This window comes from Camelus bactrianus, chromosome 8 (assembly GCF_048773025.1).
Source record: "Camelus bactrianus isolate YW-2024 breed Bactrian camel chromosome 8, ASM4877302v1, whole genome shotgun sequence".
NCBI classification, from domain to species: Eukaryota; Metazoa; Chordata; class Mammalia; order Artiodactyla; family Camelidae; genus Camelus; species Camelus bactrianus.
In genome coordinates this window covers 3,375,584-3,394,889 of record NC_133546.1, presented here as the reverse complement: position 1 = coordinate 3,394,889, position 19,306 = coordinate 3,375,584, and the positions used below count along the sequence as shown (strand labels likewise).

General features: G+C 45.5%; 1 protein-coding gene across 5 annotated transcripts in view; it reads right to left on the bottom strand.

Moving 5' to 3' along the window:
* The window catches only part of C8H6orf118 (chromosome 8 C6orf118 homolog), a 46,066-nt gene that overhangs the window by 5,539 nt on the left and 21,221 nt on the right, over positions 1-19,306 (bottom strand). For 2 of the 5 annotated variants that reach the window (XR_012508503.1, XR_012508506.1), the window contains 2 exons: positions 18,467-18,691; positions 4,314-7,297 (listed from right to left, as the gene is read on the bottom strand). Coding sequence is in view for 1 of the 5 variants with exons in the window: in XM_045513316.2 (XP_045369272.1) it covers positions 18,586-18,691 (106 nt within the window). In the remaining 4 variants the exon portion in view is untranslated. Of the gene's footprint in view, positions 1-4,313; positions 7,298-16,372; positions 18,692-19,306 lie in introns of those variants that run through there. The other 3 variants (XR_012508504.1, XR_012508505.1, XM_045513316.2) reach the window with 3 other exon arrangements.

Sequence of the window (19,306 nt, the reverse complement as noted above, 5' to 3'; positions counted from 1 at the left end):
GGGCAGGGTTACAGAAGAGTCAGCAATGGGAATCTCCAGACACTGGGAGGGCACACAGTTAATGCTCAGAGAAGCACTGCCAGCGTGCTGCTGAGACTCTGAGGCCCAAAGGAGCCGCTGCTTAGCAACCGGAAGCTATAAGTGAAGAGGCAGTGACTGGTGGGGAGCATTCTATGAAGACACCTGTAAAATCAACAGTTATCCCCTCCATCTTGGAAGGCAGTCCTCTTTCATTCTCTGTTTCCAGATCAGGACAGTCTTGCATCATTAGGACACGGGAAAACTCTTCGGGGTGCCCTGACTCCTCCTCTTCCGGGCAGGAAAGATACAAGAACAAATGTGCAACACACACTAACAGCAGAATCTGAAAACTCATCTTGGAATTAAAATTCTCCTGTTACACATTTCAAGAAGGAAACATTGCATGTCCATAGACCAAATTAAATAGTTCTTGAGGTCATACATTTTGAATGAATTAGATCCAAAGGATTTTGTATTGATTTGAGCATAAAACATAATATTCACTTAAATATAATAACCAGAAGGCTGAGCTGAGCGCCAAAGCCAAGCAAACTCGGATGATAAAGTAATCTGAGATCCAGTCTCCATGATAAGAATCAATGGAGACTGTGAAAAAGCAGTTTACTCTTGCAAAAAGTGTTCCTCTTTACAATCCATTTTGACATTTATGAATGGATCTAAGCAAATTAGAACATGTTACAACAAATCCAAGTTCAGATATTCAGCATTCTGAACAAAATGCTTTATTCAGCATTCTAAGGATAAAGACGTGTTGTAAATAAGTTTAAATGCGCTTACTAACTGCAAGTCCGAATTAAAATAGTTCACAAAAAAAGACAATGGTGTTTGATTAAAGTTACTGCTATTTCACTCACTCTGCTACTTTGGTCAATGTTTATTCATATTATGAATGGGACATATATTTCCATAAGTATATTTCAAAATTCTTTCATAAAAATACATAGTAATTGGGTATATTTGACCCAGTGGCGAGTTATCCTTTGTGATAAAACATTATGAAGTGCGCAGTAATCTCCTCAGATTCCACGCAATTTTGCACATCGTCCAGAAATACTTTGGTGCTAAGACACTTCTGTTCGGGTGCTATGAATGCCTTGTCCTTGAAGATTTTCCCAGTTCCTTCCACTGCTTTTCTGGTCATGTTTTTTCCCACGTCACAGAGGCAGGAGAGGAGCCTGCAGGATTCAGATCAAGGCTTCACCATGTCTGTATATGCACAAGTCCCAGTAGATGCTCAAAAAGGAAAATGAGTTATTTTTGGAAAATGCTGCAGGACACCATCTCCGTCTCAGAGACTGACAGTGTGCCGAAGGGGCAGTCTGAAAGAGTAGACGATGTCAGTCTTAGTTCTAATTATCCCCTGGACTTGCTGTGGAATCTTGGACAAATCCCTTCAACTAATTGCTTTTTTGTTCTTAATCTTTAAAATGAAGGCTTTGATTTAGAATCTGCAGCGGCAAAGAATTGAAATAGGAGACTGTCATCTGGTCTGATTAACCATATTTCTACTTTATGTGTGGGTGTGTGTGATGTTACAAATATTTTCATTCCTCTGAAATGAATGGTGCTAATCTGCTGCTTATTATTGAGAAGAAATAACGTAGGAAAACATATTAAACAATAATTTAAGTGAAAGGGCCAGATGATTTATTTTCATAAAGGAATGTGTTAAAAAAAAAAAAAAAGATTGGCAGGAAGAAGTAAACATGCCAAAACGTGAACACTGATAGCCTGTGGGTGTGCCTGATTATTGACATTCTTCTGCTTTTTAATATTGTTGACTATTTTCCAAAATTTCTAACAGAAGGGTTATTTTTATAACAGTAAAACTACTGAGAGCACATGCTTACAGAAAATAATGTATATATTCTGAAGTTTTACCCTTCTTGCCCCAGAAAAGCTCAAATTCCTAATTTCCAAAGTAAAGGAGCACCAAAGTAGGTGGAATTGTTTTAGTCGCTTAATGCATTTTTCAAAGATTTTCAAGATGCTTTAATTTTATGTTAAAGGTAAATAACTCTCAAGAGAATGAGAAGGCAAACCACAGACTGAGAGAAAATACTTGCAAAAGATGTACCTGGTGAAGGACTGTTATCCAAAATATACAAAGAAGAGCTTTTAAAGCTCAACAGTATGAAAATGAACAATCTAATTTAAAAGTGAGCGGAAAGTCTGAATAGACACTTCACCAAAGAAGATTGTACAGATGGCAAATAGTAAGGGATCAGACGCTGTACATCACTTGTCTTCAGGGAAATGCTAGTTTAAACAGCAGCGAGGCGCCACCACACGCCTGTTCGAGTGGCCAAAATGCAGAAGGCTGACGACACCCAGCGCTGGCGAGGACGTGGGGCAACAGGGCTCTTGCTTCTTGCTGGTGGGATGCAGATGCTGCCGCCACTGTGGAAGGAGTCTTGCATTTTCTTACAAACCTAAATATACTCTTTCCAAATGACCCAAAAGTGCATATGAACGTTTATAACAACTTTATTCATAATTGCCAAAAGTTGGAAGCAACCAAGATGTCCTTCAGCAGGTGATGGATACATGCTTTGTGATACCTCCAGACAAAGGGATAGTATTCAGGGCTAAAAAGCAGTGAGCTATTAAGCCATGAAAGGGCATAGAGGAAACTTAAATGCAATTACAAAGTGAAAAAAAGCCAGTCTGAAAAGTCTACATACTGTATGATTCTAGCTCTATGACATTCTACGGAAGAAGTAAACAGACCAGTGGTTGCCTGGGGTTAGGGAACGCAGGACTAGGGGGAGCACAGAGGCTCCGCAGGGCAGTGGAACTACTCTGTGTGGCACCACAGTGGTGGTGGGTGCCGTTATACCCAGGGAGTGATCAACACCAAGAGCGAAACCTCATGTCAGCTATGGACTTGGGGCGATGATGGGTCAACATGGGTCCATCAAGTATAATAAATCCACTACTCTGTTGGGGGATGTTGATGATGGAGGACGTTGTGCATGGGGAGGGGGTGTCTATGAGAAATCTCTGTACCTTCTCAATTTTGCTGTGAACCTCAAACTGCTCTAAGAAATAAAGTCTATTTAAAAAGCTGAGTAACTATATTTATAAATATAGATAAAACTTCCCTGCTCTTGGAATTTTACATAATTGGTTTTAATGCAAGGAATACCATGGAGACAGGGGAGAAGCCTGGAGAATAGTCTTGAGGACCTACAGAGAGAATACTGCGGGACCCCCTGAACCCCAAGCAGCCCCAGTGCCCCCACCACCCACCCCTGTCACCAGCCTGAGACCAAACACGCACCTGGACTTACCCACAAAACAGCCAATAAAAGAGTTAATTTTTTATGATACTAATTCAGGTTGCTTGCTATTCCTTGGAAAGATTTTCAGACTTTCAAGAGTCCTAATTGATTGTTCTGACAAACACAAATTCTCCTAAAATCTAAGTAAAGTAGGGTCAAAAGTCGCTGATGGATGCACGTTTACTTACTGCTTCAGCTTAGCGCTTGCTTCAGGTCCGCCCGGAGGGTGAGGGGACGCAGCGCTTCAGCTGTGCGGAAAAGCAGCAGCAGCGTTTCCTGAACTAGGTAAAAATGCTCAGAAAACAGGCCCTTGGAATACTTGCAACATTTATACCCACATTTATAGTTAGGGTTTGCATTTTTATGTAACTGATCTGTAAGCCTTGCTCTAATGTAAATAGAAAATAAATTTATTCCTTAGAAACTCCATTCTCCCCCGTTTTTTCCTTAAGTGCACGCGCGCGCGCGCACACACACACACACACACACAGTTTTTGCACACAGACTGTCTTTTGCTGTGGGATTTTTTTTCCCACACCAAAACACGAAGCCTTCCGCGGGAGAGAGTGACGTTCCGGCGGGATGGGTGCCGTGCGCCCGGGTAAGAGCGGGTCAGTCTCGGGCTTCTCACGCAGTCGCTGCTACGAGGCTCCCCCAGCCTCTCCATCCTCCGCGCGAGGATGCTGGGATCGCGGTGGGACCAGCCCTCCGCCCCGCGCCAACCCCGGATGCTAGGTCATCGGGGTCGTCTCTCCCGAGCAGCATCAGGGCTGCGCGGGGATTCCTGACCACGTTCAGAGGCGGGTCTCATCACAGCACCGGTCGCCGCGCACCAGGGAACGCACGCGCCAAAGCGGAGCCAGGTGCTGTCAGAGCACCGCCCCCACCCCACCCCACCCCCACCCCCAGCGCCAGTCCTGCCTGATCTGCACGCCAACCCCGGGAGACCCCCCACCCCCCACCCCCGGAGCTGATTAAACACCTCCACGTTTCTAATTCAATAGGTCTCAAGTCAGGCTGAGGATTCGCGTTTCTAACCAGTTCCCAGGGCTGCTGATGCTGCCGGCCAAGGGTCAGACTTGCAAACCGCGTCCGGCCTTACAGGTCGCCGTGGCACATCCTAAGGCAACGGTGATGCAGGCTGAGTGAGGGAAGAGGGAGATCTGGTTAGAGAAGCGACATGATAAGGTCACGCTCATACTGACTCTGAGTATTTACTGTAGTCCAAGCAGTACGCCAGCGCTTCACCCTTACTTCCCCACTGCACCGCAAAGTAATTATACGAAGGAGTGACTGTCACCATTGCCCTTTCACAGGTAGAGAAGCTCATAAACAGGTGTGGAGCCGCCAGCGCCACCACGTCGGGGAGTGTGGCAACCACCGCCAAGTGCCTGCAGACCAGGCTGCTTGCCGGCACTCCCCGACCCCCACTGTCCCGGCTGGTAATGCCAGATCTTTCTTTTCCTTGGAGATCGCCCTGCTCCTCTCACCGCACGTCTTCCTCGCAGACGCCCTCCTCTGGGGGTCCAGTGACTGTTCCCTCTGCCCATCCCTTTGGTCCAGGAATGCTCACCCTTCAAAAGTCCCAGCCCGGGGTTACTGCCTCAGCCTAGTGGGTCCCCCACCCCAGCTCCTCTGTAACTGAACTGTTCTCACATTATCTGTTGTGAGTGTGCCTCCTTCCTTTAGGGGCCCGGACTGCTGTCCCAGACCCTCTTGCAGCTGGAAGTCAAGCATCTGCCCAGATCTGTCCTGTCATTTCTGGTGGGAAATCTGCTGATAGCTCCTGGGGAGGGTTTTCCTCCTTGATAAAAGTGAGGAATAACATGGGTGTTCTCTCTCTTTGGCCAGTCTACCAAGAGGGAAGAAATCTAAATACTAAGCCAAAATCCTAGGACAGCAGAACCATGGAGAGACTCTGGATACCTGAGGACTTCGTGGAAGCACAGGGCTGGCTCTGGAACCACCTCCCTCTGGGCTTCTTGGCATTTAAACAATGCATTCTCTGGTGCTTATTAACGTTGTACTTTATAATAACTTTAGATTTGCTTGAAAGGTTTTTAAAATGTGCAAAGAGTTCCTAAAGTTCCTTCAGCCAGGTTCCCCTGTGGTTAATGCCTTATGTGACTGTGCTGCACTTGTGGAAACTACAAAATCAACCCTGGTCCGCTACCGACATCTGAACTACCAGCTTGGATGGGGTTTCACCAGCTTTTCCACTACTGCCCTCGTTTTGTTCCAGGATTCGATCCAGAATTCCACACTGCATTTTATTTTTTGTTTGATGCTTTCTGCGCCCTCACTACCCTCACTAAAAAAAAGGGGGTTTTGCTGCCCAAGGTCATGAAGGTGTTCTCTCGTGTTGCCTCCGGTGGCTTCACCCTTTGTTGTTTACGCGAAGGGCAGACCCGTCTCTAATGGGTTTTCATGGACGGTGTGAAGCAGGACTGGAGAGATCACTTTCGCTCTCACACGTCTGCAGTTGTTCTGACACCATCTGTTGGAGACACTTTTCCTTCCCCGTGGGGTTGCTTTGCACCCTTTTCAAAAATACTGTCCACGTCTGAGTGAGCCTGTGTCTGGACTCTCTAGTCCTGTCGTTTCACCAACACCACACCCGCTTGATGAACTTTATGGTAAGTTTTGATGTCAGGGAGAAGTCCTTAATTCTTGGTTCGTGGCCTTTCTAAAGACATTTTTAAATTTTACAATTTATAGATTTAAAAAAATTACCTCCAAGATTTTTATACCCACCCACGAAGGGCTGGATCTGAGAGGAACTCTAATCGTTGATAGGAGCTGTCTTTCCACCCGGTGGAGAAAGGATTCAGAGGCAAACAACGTGATTTAGAAATACAGCAACATGGCCTTCTCTGTGCGCCGTGGGGCAAGCACCGCCCAGTACACGGCGAGCTCACCGGCCACGCGTCACCGGCCACGCAGGCTCAGGCTCCCTGGGCTCTGCCAGGAGCCCTCCGTCTGGCTCCCCGTGCGCCCCACGCACCCCGGACACACAGGGTGGAAAGTCTGCGGACAGACCAGCCGAGGGAAAGCAGACAGTCCTTTAAGGTGCTCGACTCTGAAATGCAGATTTGCCCCTGTTTGGGGAGGGGGGGTATTGGGTAAAGAAGTTCTGTTACTTTTTATTTTTAACAGGAGAGATTTAGATGTTTTTACCCTGAGACGGAGGAACCGATGGAGACGCACTGCGTACTGAGGATATGCGGGAACGAGGCGCTGCTGAGTGGGGGCTGCAGGGAGGGGAGGGCAGGATGAGGCCTGGCCTCTGAAATTCCGTGCCCTGGCAAGAGCTTCCCCTCCGCTGCCTCGGTGTCCTCGTCTGTGGAGCTGGGGTGACAACAACCCTTCCATGGCGAGCACGGAACTGGCCTCTTCTTGCAATCCTGACACTTGGTAAATGCCACGACGGATACGGACAAGGGTGACTTCGTGGCGGATGAGCTGGAAATATGGGGCTCCAATCGGAAGGCCTCTAGTCTCGGTGGCCCTCTGCAAAGTGGGAACGCAGGTCAGCGGCAGAAAGTGAGGCCGCACGGTGGGGTGGGGGCTGTGGAGGTGTCCCGTGGCTGAAGGAAAGTGAAAGGTCTTTATGAGTCTCTGGCCCATGCTGAGGTCCACTGTCTGTGAGAGACACAGGGCAGACCTCCACTGTGATATGTGTGACCTGATTCCCACAGCAGGTAAGGACGTGGATTCCCCTAAATGGACCACCTTTAATGCCACCTACAGCAGGGACTCAGTATTCTCATCTGTAAAATGGGAACAAAGTGTGACTCTTTTTTTCACCTGAGAGAAGGACTCACCAGATGCTTTCAAGAGGTTCTAATCAGCTCTGACATGTCACCCGCTCCTCCTTCAGAACGCTGCCACCTGCTTACGAGTAGATTGGCCCAAATTTCAGGTGGAACTGGTTGTGCTCCAGCTAAACAGGTGGGACACCCGACTGATCCCTACAGTCAAAACACACACATCCACACACACTTCACAGCCCCGCTCAGCAAGGCACGTGCCTTAAAAAAAATAATTGCAACTTTCTTGCTGTTTTAATTAAAGAAATAAAGTAGCACTAACAGTCTACAACTTGTGCACTGTTGACGGGTGAATAGATTCATTATTACTTAAGAAATTTGAATCCAGGTGTCTGAATTGCTCTTATTCCAAACAGAAATCAATGTCTTGTTCTTGCTGAGTGCTACACAAGGTACCATGCAAGCTCACAGAGCTCAGACAAAAAGCCCAGAAAACAAACAGGCGTGACACGAGTGGGCAGCCAGTGAGTGACTAAAAATAGTCCTCGAGCATCTACTAAATGCCAGATGACACACAGAAGGGGGAAAGGAAACAGCTGACACGCATGTTTTAAGATGCTTAATCTTGTTGATAAGAAGACATTTAAATGGTGAAATAAAATTTATTTTTAAAAGCTCAAGTAAGAATCTTAAATAAACTAAAACTCATCATTCCCTCCCACCCCACTGTCCCCACTGTCCCCGAAACCAGAGCCTCCCACTCTCTCCACTGTCCCTGAAACCAGTGCCTCCCACTGTCCGCACTGTCTGTTGCTCAGACTAAAAGCCTTAAAGTCCCCTTTGGTTCCTTGCCCTCCCCCCAGCCTTCCCCAAACCATCAGCAAATCCTGCCATTTCCACATCATCTCACTCCCCTCTACGCGCTGTCTCCCGTGCATCTGACTGCTTCCGGCCACTCCCAAGGTTTCTGGCTGGTTCAATATCACCTCTTGCTTGTATTCCTGGAAAACTCTCCTCCTGGGGTCCCTGCATAAAAGGTTTCTGCCCTCGGGTCTGTATCAGCCCAGGTTGTCCAGCAAAAAGTACCAATAGGACGTGTATTTCCAAATAAATCTTTAGAGGAATTGGTTCATGCAATGTGGGGGCTGGCAAGTCTGAAATCTATAGAACAGACCAGCAGGCTAGAACTCTGGTGGGAGTAGATGCTGCCATCCTGAGGCAGAATTTGTTCGCAGGGAAACTTCAGTTTTTGCTCTTAAGGCTTTCAACTGATTGGACGAGGCCCACCCCCATCCAGGAAGGTGCTCCCCTTTACTTCAAGTCAACTGATTGTCGATGTCGACCACGTCTACCACATACCTTTACACCAACACCTTATAAGTATTTGATTAAATCCCTGGGCACTGCAGCCCGCCAGACTGACCCGTAAAACTCACCATCAAAGCCCCTTACAAAGGGAGACAGACTGGTCCTCTCTCCTCTACTCTAACCAACCCCCAGGGGCTGCCTGTTGCCCTCACAGGAGAAGCCGTGCCCTGACTCTGGGCATCTTTCCCCACTCCTTCCGCCTTGCCCCCTCCTTTCTGCTGCACTGCCATCCCCGCTGCGCCTTGATGTGCCACGTCCCTCTGCTCCTGGGGCCTTTGCACCTGCTCTCCTTCTGCCCGGAATGCTTCCACGGGACACGTGTATGATTCCCCCCTCTTCGGTTTACTGGTTTGTTTGTCTGCCCCAACTATAGTGCAGGCTCCATGATTCCAGGGGCCCCAATTTGGTGTCTCCTGCTTTGTCTCCATTACCCAAAGTAATGCCCAGCACACAGTAGGTCCTCAACAAGTATCTGTGAATGAGTGAGTGAGTGAATCAGAAATAACAACTCCAATAGCTGCTAGTCAGAGAGCAGTGAAATGTGTTCTCATCTACAGTGGGTGAGGGTTTAATCTTGGCCAGCTGAATTACAATTTCCAAATTTGGACATTTTGACAAATCTAGAAAAAAATTAAGGCATTGATCATCTTACACAGAGATCCTTCATTGAACAGTTTGTCTTAAGAAACTATTGCCTCAGATAAAGTTTGTTCATTGCAGATGCAAATGTTCACTGCACTGCAAAAAAGATTTGAGAACAAACTAAAAGTCAATCATCCACAAGAGGGTAGTTAAATAAATCAAGATAGATCCCCACCGTAGAACCCAAGGCAGCCGTTCAGAGATAAAGCAGGCTCTCCTGTTCTCGCTTAAAAAGAAGATGCTAAGATAAAGTCAAATAAGGACAAGTTTCAAAGCTATCAGAATCTGATCCAACTTTATTACTGTGTATGCACCTATTACTTAGTTATTGTTAATTTATAGTTATAATTAATGCATCATGAATGATTAATGTAAGCGCAGGTGGACATGCTGTGCGCCAAACACAAGCACACACAGAAAGACGCCCAGGAAGCCGGGCCTGTGAGCCGCTGTCATGACCGTCGCAGGCAGATGTGTGCGTGGGGTGAGAGCACCTGTAGGATTATTTCTATAAACAAGACAAAGGTTTAAAGCTCCCCGGACCAGATGAAAAGCCAAGATTCCTCTCAGTCCCAACATGCAGGTCAGCCCCGTGAGCAGACTGCGGTCTAGGGTTCTGCCTTTCATGAAAATGTGAACAGTGGCCGGGTTTGGCCTGCAAGGTTTTACCATCTCACGCAGAAGCACGGAAGCGACACCCTGAGGGTGCTTCTCTCACACAGAGCGTGGAACGTGCAGGGGACGCCCTCCCCGGCTCCCCTTGGCCACGCATGCAGACTCCTGCTCCCTGAGCGCAGCGGGGTGCCGGCGGCAGGGCAGGGCGCACCCAGTGGAGACCTGGTGCCTGACCAGAGGGAACCCGCTCAGAAGCACACGTGAGACGCCTTCTCCTGCGCCCAGAAACACGTGGGGAGTGTGACAGGCTGCGACGCTCTGGCATCAGGAGCTGCGCAGAGTAATTTGAAGGGTGACTGTGAGGTGACCTGTAGGCGACAAGGGATGTGGTTTTCATGTGTGGAAAGGAAAGCGTAACCCTGCTCTGTGTTCACGCACCCCGGGGCACCTGGCTCCTGTGTGGGACACCCCCACCCACTCCCAGGATGCTGGTAGACACATGCATCGCATAAGGCGGCTGGTTTGCCTATTTCCTGGTTCATCTCAGACCTAATGCGCCTCCTGTGTTAAGGCCCCGGCTTCTCTCTGCTGCGATGCTCCCTCCCTTTCAGAGCCAAGCATTCCTGCAACATCACGGGCAGACCTCCCGAATGAGACCTGGCACTTGGGGCGACCCCTGCGCCTCCTGTGGCGTAACAGATGGGACCTAGTAAATCTATGTCACCCAACAGACTGTCTCCAAAATGCTATGAGATTTGTGGTAGAACCCAGTCTTCAGGGAGGGATGTCCGCATCACGGCTGAATAAGAAGGCTTCCTTGTGCCCCGCCCTCTCAGCAGAAACAACGCATCAGCCATCCACGGACACACATGCCTCCGTGGGTGCTGTGGGGTCCGGCACCAGACGTCCAGGGCCTCGGGAGGAGTCTCGCCCACCCACGCATCTGGTGGCTGGCTGACAGACCTTGGTCCCAACTGGGCGCCCCGCGGTGGCCCATGAACCAGCACGAGCCCCTCCCAGCCATGGTCTGGGCGCCCTTGAAAAGCACCGTCTTAGACAATCACCCACAGGTAAGGGGGCCTTTGTGAAGTCCAGGTTCCCAGAGGGGAAGTTCTAGCACAAACTCCCAAGCAAAAAATACAAGTTTGGGAGAGACGGAGAAGATGGCGGAGTAGAAGGACACTCACAGGTCACCCTCTCCCACAAATACACCAAGACCCACATCTACAGACCCACTCAGCCAACCAGAGCACCTGCAGAACTCCGACAGAACATCGCCCTCTTCAAAAGATAAAGACGCCAAAAATCTGGTAGGAGAAAAGGAAAAAAGAAAGAACAAAAGGCAAAGCAGCGCAGGACGGGTCCCGCGGGGAGGGAGCGGCAAAGGAGGACTGGCGCTCGCTCGCTGGGTCTCCCCTCTCCAACTGAGAGGCCAGCGGGACGGAGGGGGAGCCTCCGAGGCTCGGATCTGTACAGAGCAGCCCTTGACTAACAGAACTAAGTTAAACGGGCACAGAGCGTCCCCCCGACACCCAGCCTGAGACACGGCCAGCAGCGGCGGGCAGGGCCAGGCTGCCCAAGCCGGGTGGAGGACGGGGGCGGCTGCACAGAGGCAGCCCCCGGGGAACGCAAGGGGCTGCGCGCCGTGGCTGTGGGTGCACAGGGCAGAACAACCTGGGCCCTCCATAAAACAGCACGGTTGATGTGCTCTCGGGGGAAGGGTGCACACCCCCATCTCTGAAAACCCGCGGAAAGTTTTCGGGGGAAGAGAGGCAGGGCTCAGGCACAGCCGCCATATCCTCCGCGCTGAGCACCCAGGCGGGGGCGGGGGCGAAACCTGCATCCGCACCGAAGGGCTTAGCAGCCTCAAAGGCCAGACTGAGACTGGCCTGCAGCCCGGGGCAGATAGGATCCTTCCATCCTGGTCCCTCAGAGAACTTGCTCCACAAAGACAAACAAGGAGCTGGGTTCTGGCTCGGAGTAGGGACAGGGCTGTCCCTCGGTCTTCCCCGAGCCCACCTGCGGAGCGCCGACCAGGGCGGAGCGCGCAGCGGCACAGGGAGAGGAGGAGCTACCAGCGGCGCAGGTAGACGGAGAGCGGCCCCCCGCCTTTCGGGCAGGAACACAGCCCCTGACCGAGGTGCTGGGAGGGGGCACGACCCGCCCTCCTACCCGGCCAGTCTGCAACATCTGACTGTGACATCCGGAGGGGCAGCGACCCGCCCGCCCACAGCACAGAAGAGCTACACCTGACCCAGTGTTGGGAGGAGGCGCGATCTGCCTGCCGACAGGTGCTGGGAGCAGCACAGAAGAGGTCGCCAACGGAGGGCCTCTGAAAACAGCAAGCTGAGCTTCCAAAACAGGACGAAGACAGAAAGACTTCACATTAAAAGCACACAGACTCCAGGAGAACACCGACCCCCCCCCCTTTTTTTTTTTTAAATCTGATTTTACCTGTTCTATTTTCTATTACTCTCTTAATCTTTACTTCTTAATTCATTTCTATTTCTCTTGGGTTTTGATGTCCTGCTATTGATTAGACACAGGTTTCAAATACATTTATTCATCCCCCCCCTTCTTTTGTAAAGGTTTTAAAAGGACGTCTCAACCCGATTAATACTCTGCTTCAACTCACTCTTCTATTATTCATTATACACTGTTTTCAAACCCTCTTTCTCCCTTCCTTTAAAATTCTTTCTCTCTCTCTCTTATTTTTTTTTTCTTTTTTTCCTAAGTTCTATTCCTAAATAGGCATCAGATAGATAAAATCCTTAGGGACCAAAATAAACAACTGATACTCCATAAACCACACTGCCAAAGAGGTATGAGCAAGATGAAGAAGCAGAAAAACCTTTCCCAATTAAAAGAACAAGAGAAATCCCCTGAAAGAAAGATCAACGAAATAGACATCGATAGCCTACTAGATCAAGATTTCAAAAAAGGAGTGATCGAATTGCTGAAGGAATTAAGAGATAGTGTTTAGAGATATAAAATATGTCAAAAATGAAATTGAAGCTATAAAGAAGAGCCAAGTAGAATGGGTAAACTCATTGACAGAGATGAGGAATGATCTAATAGCTGTGCAAAGCCGACTAGATAACGCAGAGGAACGAATTAGTGATCTAGAAGACAGGGCAATAGAAAGCACCCATTCAGAAGAACTACAAGATAAGCAAATAAAAAATAATGAAAATAGCATAAGGGACCTATGGGATAATATAAAGCGTCCCAAACTTCGCATAATAGGGGTCCCAGAAGGAGAAGAAAGATCAAAGGGGATTGAAAAGGTTTTTGAAGAAATCATGACTGAAAACTTCCCAAACTTAAAGAAGGAATCAGATATCCAAGTACAGGAAGCTCAGAGGGTCCCAAACAGGAAGAACCCAAATAGACCCACACCAAGACATATCATAATCAAGATGGCCAGAGTCAAGGATGAAGAAAGGATTCTAAAGGCAGCAAGAGAAAAGCAAAGAGTAAGTTACAAGGGAACCCCCATAAGGCTCTCAGCTGATTTCTCTGCACAAACACTACAGGCCAGAAGGGAGTGGCAAGATATATTCAAACCCCTGAATGAAAAAAAGATGCAGCCTAGGATCCTTTATCCAGCAAGGCTATCCTTGAGGATAGAAGGAGAAATAAAGAGTTTCACAGACAAAAAAAAGCTGCAGGAGTTTAGCAACACTAAACCCATGCTAAAAGAAATATTGAAAGGGCTATTCTAAATAGAAAAGCAGCAGGATGCTACAGAAATGAGAAACACACAACTGGAAAGGTGATAACTCATGAATTACAAATAAAGTAAACATGAAATTATAAAAGAAGACATACAAATCACTGAGAGTGGGAGAGGGAGGCAGGGAAATATAGAATATTTTTTTCTTTCTTTTTTAAATTTTTTTAACAGTAGGATGGGTTTGAGATCATGTTACTATCAGTTTAATAAAAACAGTTATAGTAATGGGTTGATAGATTTACAAAAAAAGGGTAACCACAAGCCAAAAATTTACAAAGGAGTCACAAAAATTAAATAAAATCCATGATAATACAAAGGAAAATTACCAAACCACAAAAGGAAGAAGAAAGGAACAAAGAGGATATACTAATTCAACTGCAAAGATAAGTTCAAAATGGCAATAAACACACATCTATCATTAATTACTGTAAATGTTAATGGACTAAATGCTCCAGTCAAAAGACACAGAGTGGCAGACTGGATAATAAAGCAAGAACCTTAAATATGCTGCATACAAGAGACCCACTTTAGGGAGAAGGACACATATAGATTGAGAGTGAAAGGATGGAAAAGGATATTCCATGCAAATGGAAAAGCCAAAAAAGCAGGTGTTGCAGTACTGATCTCAGACAAAATAGACTTTAAAACAAAGGCCATAAAGAAAGATAAAGAAGGACATTTTATAATGATTAAAGGAGTGATACAAGATGAGGATATTACACTCGTTAGTATATATGCACCCAATATAGGAGCACCTAAGTACATACAAGAATTACTAACAGAGATAAAGGGGGATATTGATGGGAATACAATCATAGTTGGAGATTTTAACACTGCATTAACATCACTAGACAGATCTTCCAGACAGAAAATAAACAAGGCAACAGAGAAATTAAATACTACAATAGAAAAACTAGATTTGGTGGATATTTTCAGAGCATTACACCCCCCAAAAATAGGATATACATTCTTTTCAAGTGCACATGGAACATTTTCCAGGATCGATCATGTACTTGGGCACAAAAGAAACCTCAACAATTTTAAGAAGATAGAAATTATCTCAAGCATCTTTACTGACTGCAATGCCATGAAACTGGAAATCAACAACAGAGAAACAAAGGAGAAAAAAAGGAAAGCATGGAGATTAAACAATATGTTATTGAAAAAACAATGGATCAATGAGGAAATCAAAGCTGAAATTAAAAAATACCTTGAGACAAATGATAATGAAAGCACAACCACTCAAAACCTATGGGACACAGCAAAGGCAGTGCTAAGAGGGAAGTTTATAGCGATACAGGCCTTCCTCAAAAAAGAAGAACAATCTCAAATAAACAATTTAACCCACCACCTGAATGAATTAGAAAAAGAAGAACAAAAAGCCCCAAAAAGCAGCAGAAGGAAGGAAATAATAAAGATCAGAGAGGAATTAAATACAATAGAGATTAACAAGACCATAGAAAAAATCAACCAAACCAAAAGCTGGTTTTTTGAAAAAGTAAATAAAATCGACAAACCTCTGGCCAAACTCACAAAGAAGAAAAAAGAGAGAGCACAAATTAGCAAAATAAGAAAGGAAAATGGAGAAATTACAACAAACAAAATAGAAATACAGAATATCATACGAGAATATTATGGAAAACTATATGGAACCAAACTGGATAACCTAGAGGAGATGGACAAGTTTCTGGAAACATACTGTCCACCAAAACTGAATCAAGAAGAATCTGAACACTTGAACAATCCGATCACTAGAAAGGAAATAGAAATGGCAATTAAAAACCTCCCTACAAATAAAAGTCCAGGACCGGACAGCTTCACCGGGGAATTCTACCAAACATACAAAGAAGAACTCATACCAGTCCTTCTCAAACTCTTCCAGACGATTGAAAAGGAGGGAATACTCCCAAACTCATTCTATGAAGCCACCATCACCCTGATACCAAAACCAGGCAAAGACACTACAAAAAAAGAGAATTATAGGCCAATATCACTGATGAACATAGACGCCAAAATCCTCACCAAAATTTTAGCAAATAGAATCCAACAACACATAAAAAAGATTATACATCATGACCAAGTGGGGTTCATCCCAGGGACACAAGGCTGGTTCAACATACGCAAATCAATCAATGTAATACATCACATCAACAAGAGAAAGGACAAAAACCATGTGATCATCTCAATCGATGCAGAAAAAGCATTTGATAAAATTCAACACCCATTTATGATAAAAACTCTCGCCAAAGTGGGTATAGAGGGAACATATCTCAACATAATAAAAGCTATATATGACAAACCTACAGCCAGCATAGTACTCAACGGTGAAAAACTCAAAAGCTTCCCACTAAAATCTGGGACAAGACAAGGATGCCCACTATCACCACTCCTATTCAACATAGTCCTGGAAGTCCTAGCCACAGCAGTCAGGCAAGAGAAAGAAATAAAAGGGATCCAAATTGGAAAAGAAGAGGTAGAAGTGTTATTATATGCTGATGACATGTTACTATATATAGAAAACCCTAAAAGGTCCACACAAAAGCTACTAGAGCTGATTGAAGAATTCAGCAAGGTAGCAGGTTACAAAATTAACGTTCAAAAATCAGTTGCATTTCTTTACACTAACGATAAATCAACAGAAGAAGAAAGTAAAGAAACAATCCCCTTTAAAATAGCACCCAAAGTAATAAACTATCTGGGAATAAATCTAACCAAGGAGGTGAAAGAATTATACACAGAAAACTATAAACCATTGATGAAGGAAATTAAAGAAGACTTTAAAAAATGGAAAGATATTCCATGCTCTTGGATTGGAAGAATCAATATTGTTAAAATGGTCACACTGCCCAAGGCAATCTACAGATTTAATGCAATCCCTATCCAATTACCCAGGACATATTTCACAGAACTAGAACAAATCATAATAAAATTCATATGGAACCATCAAAGACCTAGAATTGCCAAAGCATTACTGAAGAGAAAGAAAGAGGCTGGAGGAATAACTCTCCCAGACTTCAGACAATACTATAGAGCTACAGTCATCAAGACAGCATGGTATTGGTACCAAAACAGACATATAGACCAATGGAACAGAATAGAGAGCCCAGAAATGAACCCACAAACTTTTGGTCAACTCATCTTTGACAAAGGAGGCAAGAATATACATTGGAATAAAGACAGTCTCTTCAGCAAATGGTGTTGGGAAAACCGGACAGCAGCATGTAAAACAATGAAGCTAGAACACTCCCTTACACCATATACAAAAATCAACTCAAAATGGATTAAAGACTTAAACATAAGACAAGATACAATAAACCTCCTAGAGGAAAACATAGGCAAAACACTATCTGACATACATTTAAAAAATTTTCTCCTAGAAGAAATAAAAGCAAGAATAAACAAATGGGACCTAATGAAACTTACAAGCTTCTGCACAGCAAAGGAAACCAGAAATAAAACAAGAAGAAAACCTACGGAATGGGAGAAAATTTTTGCAAGTGAAACCGACAAAGGCTTGATCTCCCGAATATATAAGCAGCTCATACGACTCAATAAGAAAAAAATAAACAACCCAATCCAAAAATGGGCAGAAGACCTAAACAAGCAATTCTTCAAGGAAGACATACAAATGATCAAAAAGCACATGAAAAAATGCTCACTATCACTAATTATCAGAGAAATGCAAATCAAAACTACAATGAGGTATCACCTCACACCAGTCAGAATGGCCGTCATTCAAACATCCACAAATGACAAATGCTGGAGAGGCTGTGGAGAAAGGGGAACCCTCCTACACTGCTGGTGGGAATGCAGTTTGGTGCAGCCACTATGGAAAACAGTGTGGAGATTCCTCAAAAGACTAGGAATAGACTTACCATATGACCCAGGAATCCCACTCCTGGGCTTGTATCCAGAAGGAAATCTACTTCAGGATGACACCTGCACCCCAATGTTCATAGCAGCACTATTTACAATAGCCAAAACATGGAAACAGCCTAAATGTCCATCAACAGGTGACTGGATAAAGAAGAGGTGGTATATTTATACAATGGAATACTACTCAGCCATAAAAACCGACAACATAATGCCATTTGCAGCAACATGGATGCTCCTGGAGAATGTCATTCTAAGTGAAGTAAGCCAGAAAGAGAAAGAAAAATACCATATGAGATCGCTCATATGTGGAATCTAAAAAACAAAAACAAAAACAAACAAACAAACAAAAACAAAGCGTAAATAAAGGACAGAAATAGACTCACAGACAGAGAATACAGACTTGTGGTTACCAGGGGGGTGGAGGGTGGGAAGGGATAGACTGGGATTTCAAAATTGTAGAATAGACTACACTGTATAGCACAGGGAAATATACACAAAATGTTATGATAACTCACAGAGAAAAAATGTGACAATGAGTGTGCATATGTCCATGAATAACTGAAAAATTGTGCTGAACACTGGAATTTGACACAACATTGTAAAATGATTATAAATCAATAAAAAATGTTAAAAAAAAAATACAAGTTTGGATGCACTGGAGTGGGCAAGAGGAGCAGTGTGACTGCGCCCACAGCACCCCTCTCCCGGGCAGCACAGCTTAGGGCCAAGACGGGTCGTCTCAGCACAGGGTCTCCCTCGGTGGGGGGGGGGGGGGACGAGAGCGAGTGAGCGCACGCGGCACACACCAGCTGAGACACGTGCAGGGCGCAGCACTGTGCTGGTGCTGTCACGCTGGTGCTGTCACTCTGGTCCAGCGCTGTGTCATTTACAACAGGCAAAGGTGATTTAATTAAATGGATATTTACTACCACAGCTGATTAAACGCCCATATATAAACTTGCGTTGGCAAATAAAGAATAAGCTTCATCCGTATGGCAGCAGTGCTGAGTTTTATTCCTACCAAATATTTGCGAGTGTTTTTCCCTGGAAGAAGTTATTGAATGAAAGCAGAAAATACACTAAGAGGTACCATTGTTATGAATAAGCATACAATAGTAAAATTAATCACATACCTCCATGTATTTATTTCAATATCTTGAGCAGGACACATATACCATAGGGATCGTGCTGAAGATCCCAGCTGGCAAAATTAAAGGTGTCTTCGTTCATTTCTCCCTCTGCAACATCCACACTACGTACATGGCGGTTGTGAATTTTCATAGGTCATTTCCGTCATATAAGAGGTACCGTCTGTTTCCTTTAACTTAACAAATTCTTCAATGAATTCCCAAAGGTTCCTTAAAATACAAAACAAAGAATAAAACAGGTTAGAAAAAAGTACATTAAGCGTAAAGGAAAATTTGAAAATAAAATCTGTTTTAGGGCTCATTTATTCAAAAACTGAAAGTAAGATTTTGCAACCCGCCACTTCCATGTTCAGGGATATTTTTACTGGACTCTTGGCCCCAAATGTAGCGAAGATCCCCTCCCCGTATGTATGGGAACGTCCCCACAGCGCCTTCCAGGGGAGTGTGGCGGCAGGGGGAGGCTGACTTTGAGGACAGTGATGTTTAAACGTCAGCTCGGTTCACTCTCATTGCCGAGACCATGCAGGAATCGTCCCACTTGTGTTTGTATTTCTATGTTCTTTCCTTTGAGGACGCCCAGCATGACACAAGGCCTCACAGAACCCGGATCTACGTGTGGGGCCCAGTCAGCCCCTGTTCTAACGTCTTGTCTCCATGCCTTTCTCTACCATGTATGCTGCGCAGTGGAGTGTTCTATTTTCTGGACTCCTTTGCAGCTAAAGGTGGCCTTGGGATGTGGAGGGAGCCCCTGGGATCTCCTTCTTCTGGACATGGTCACACTGAGACCCCAGGCAGGACAGCCAGACCCAAGGGAAGCAGGGAAGG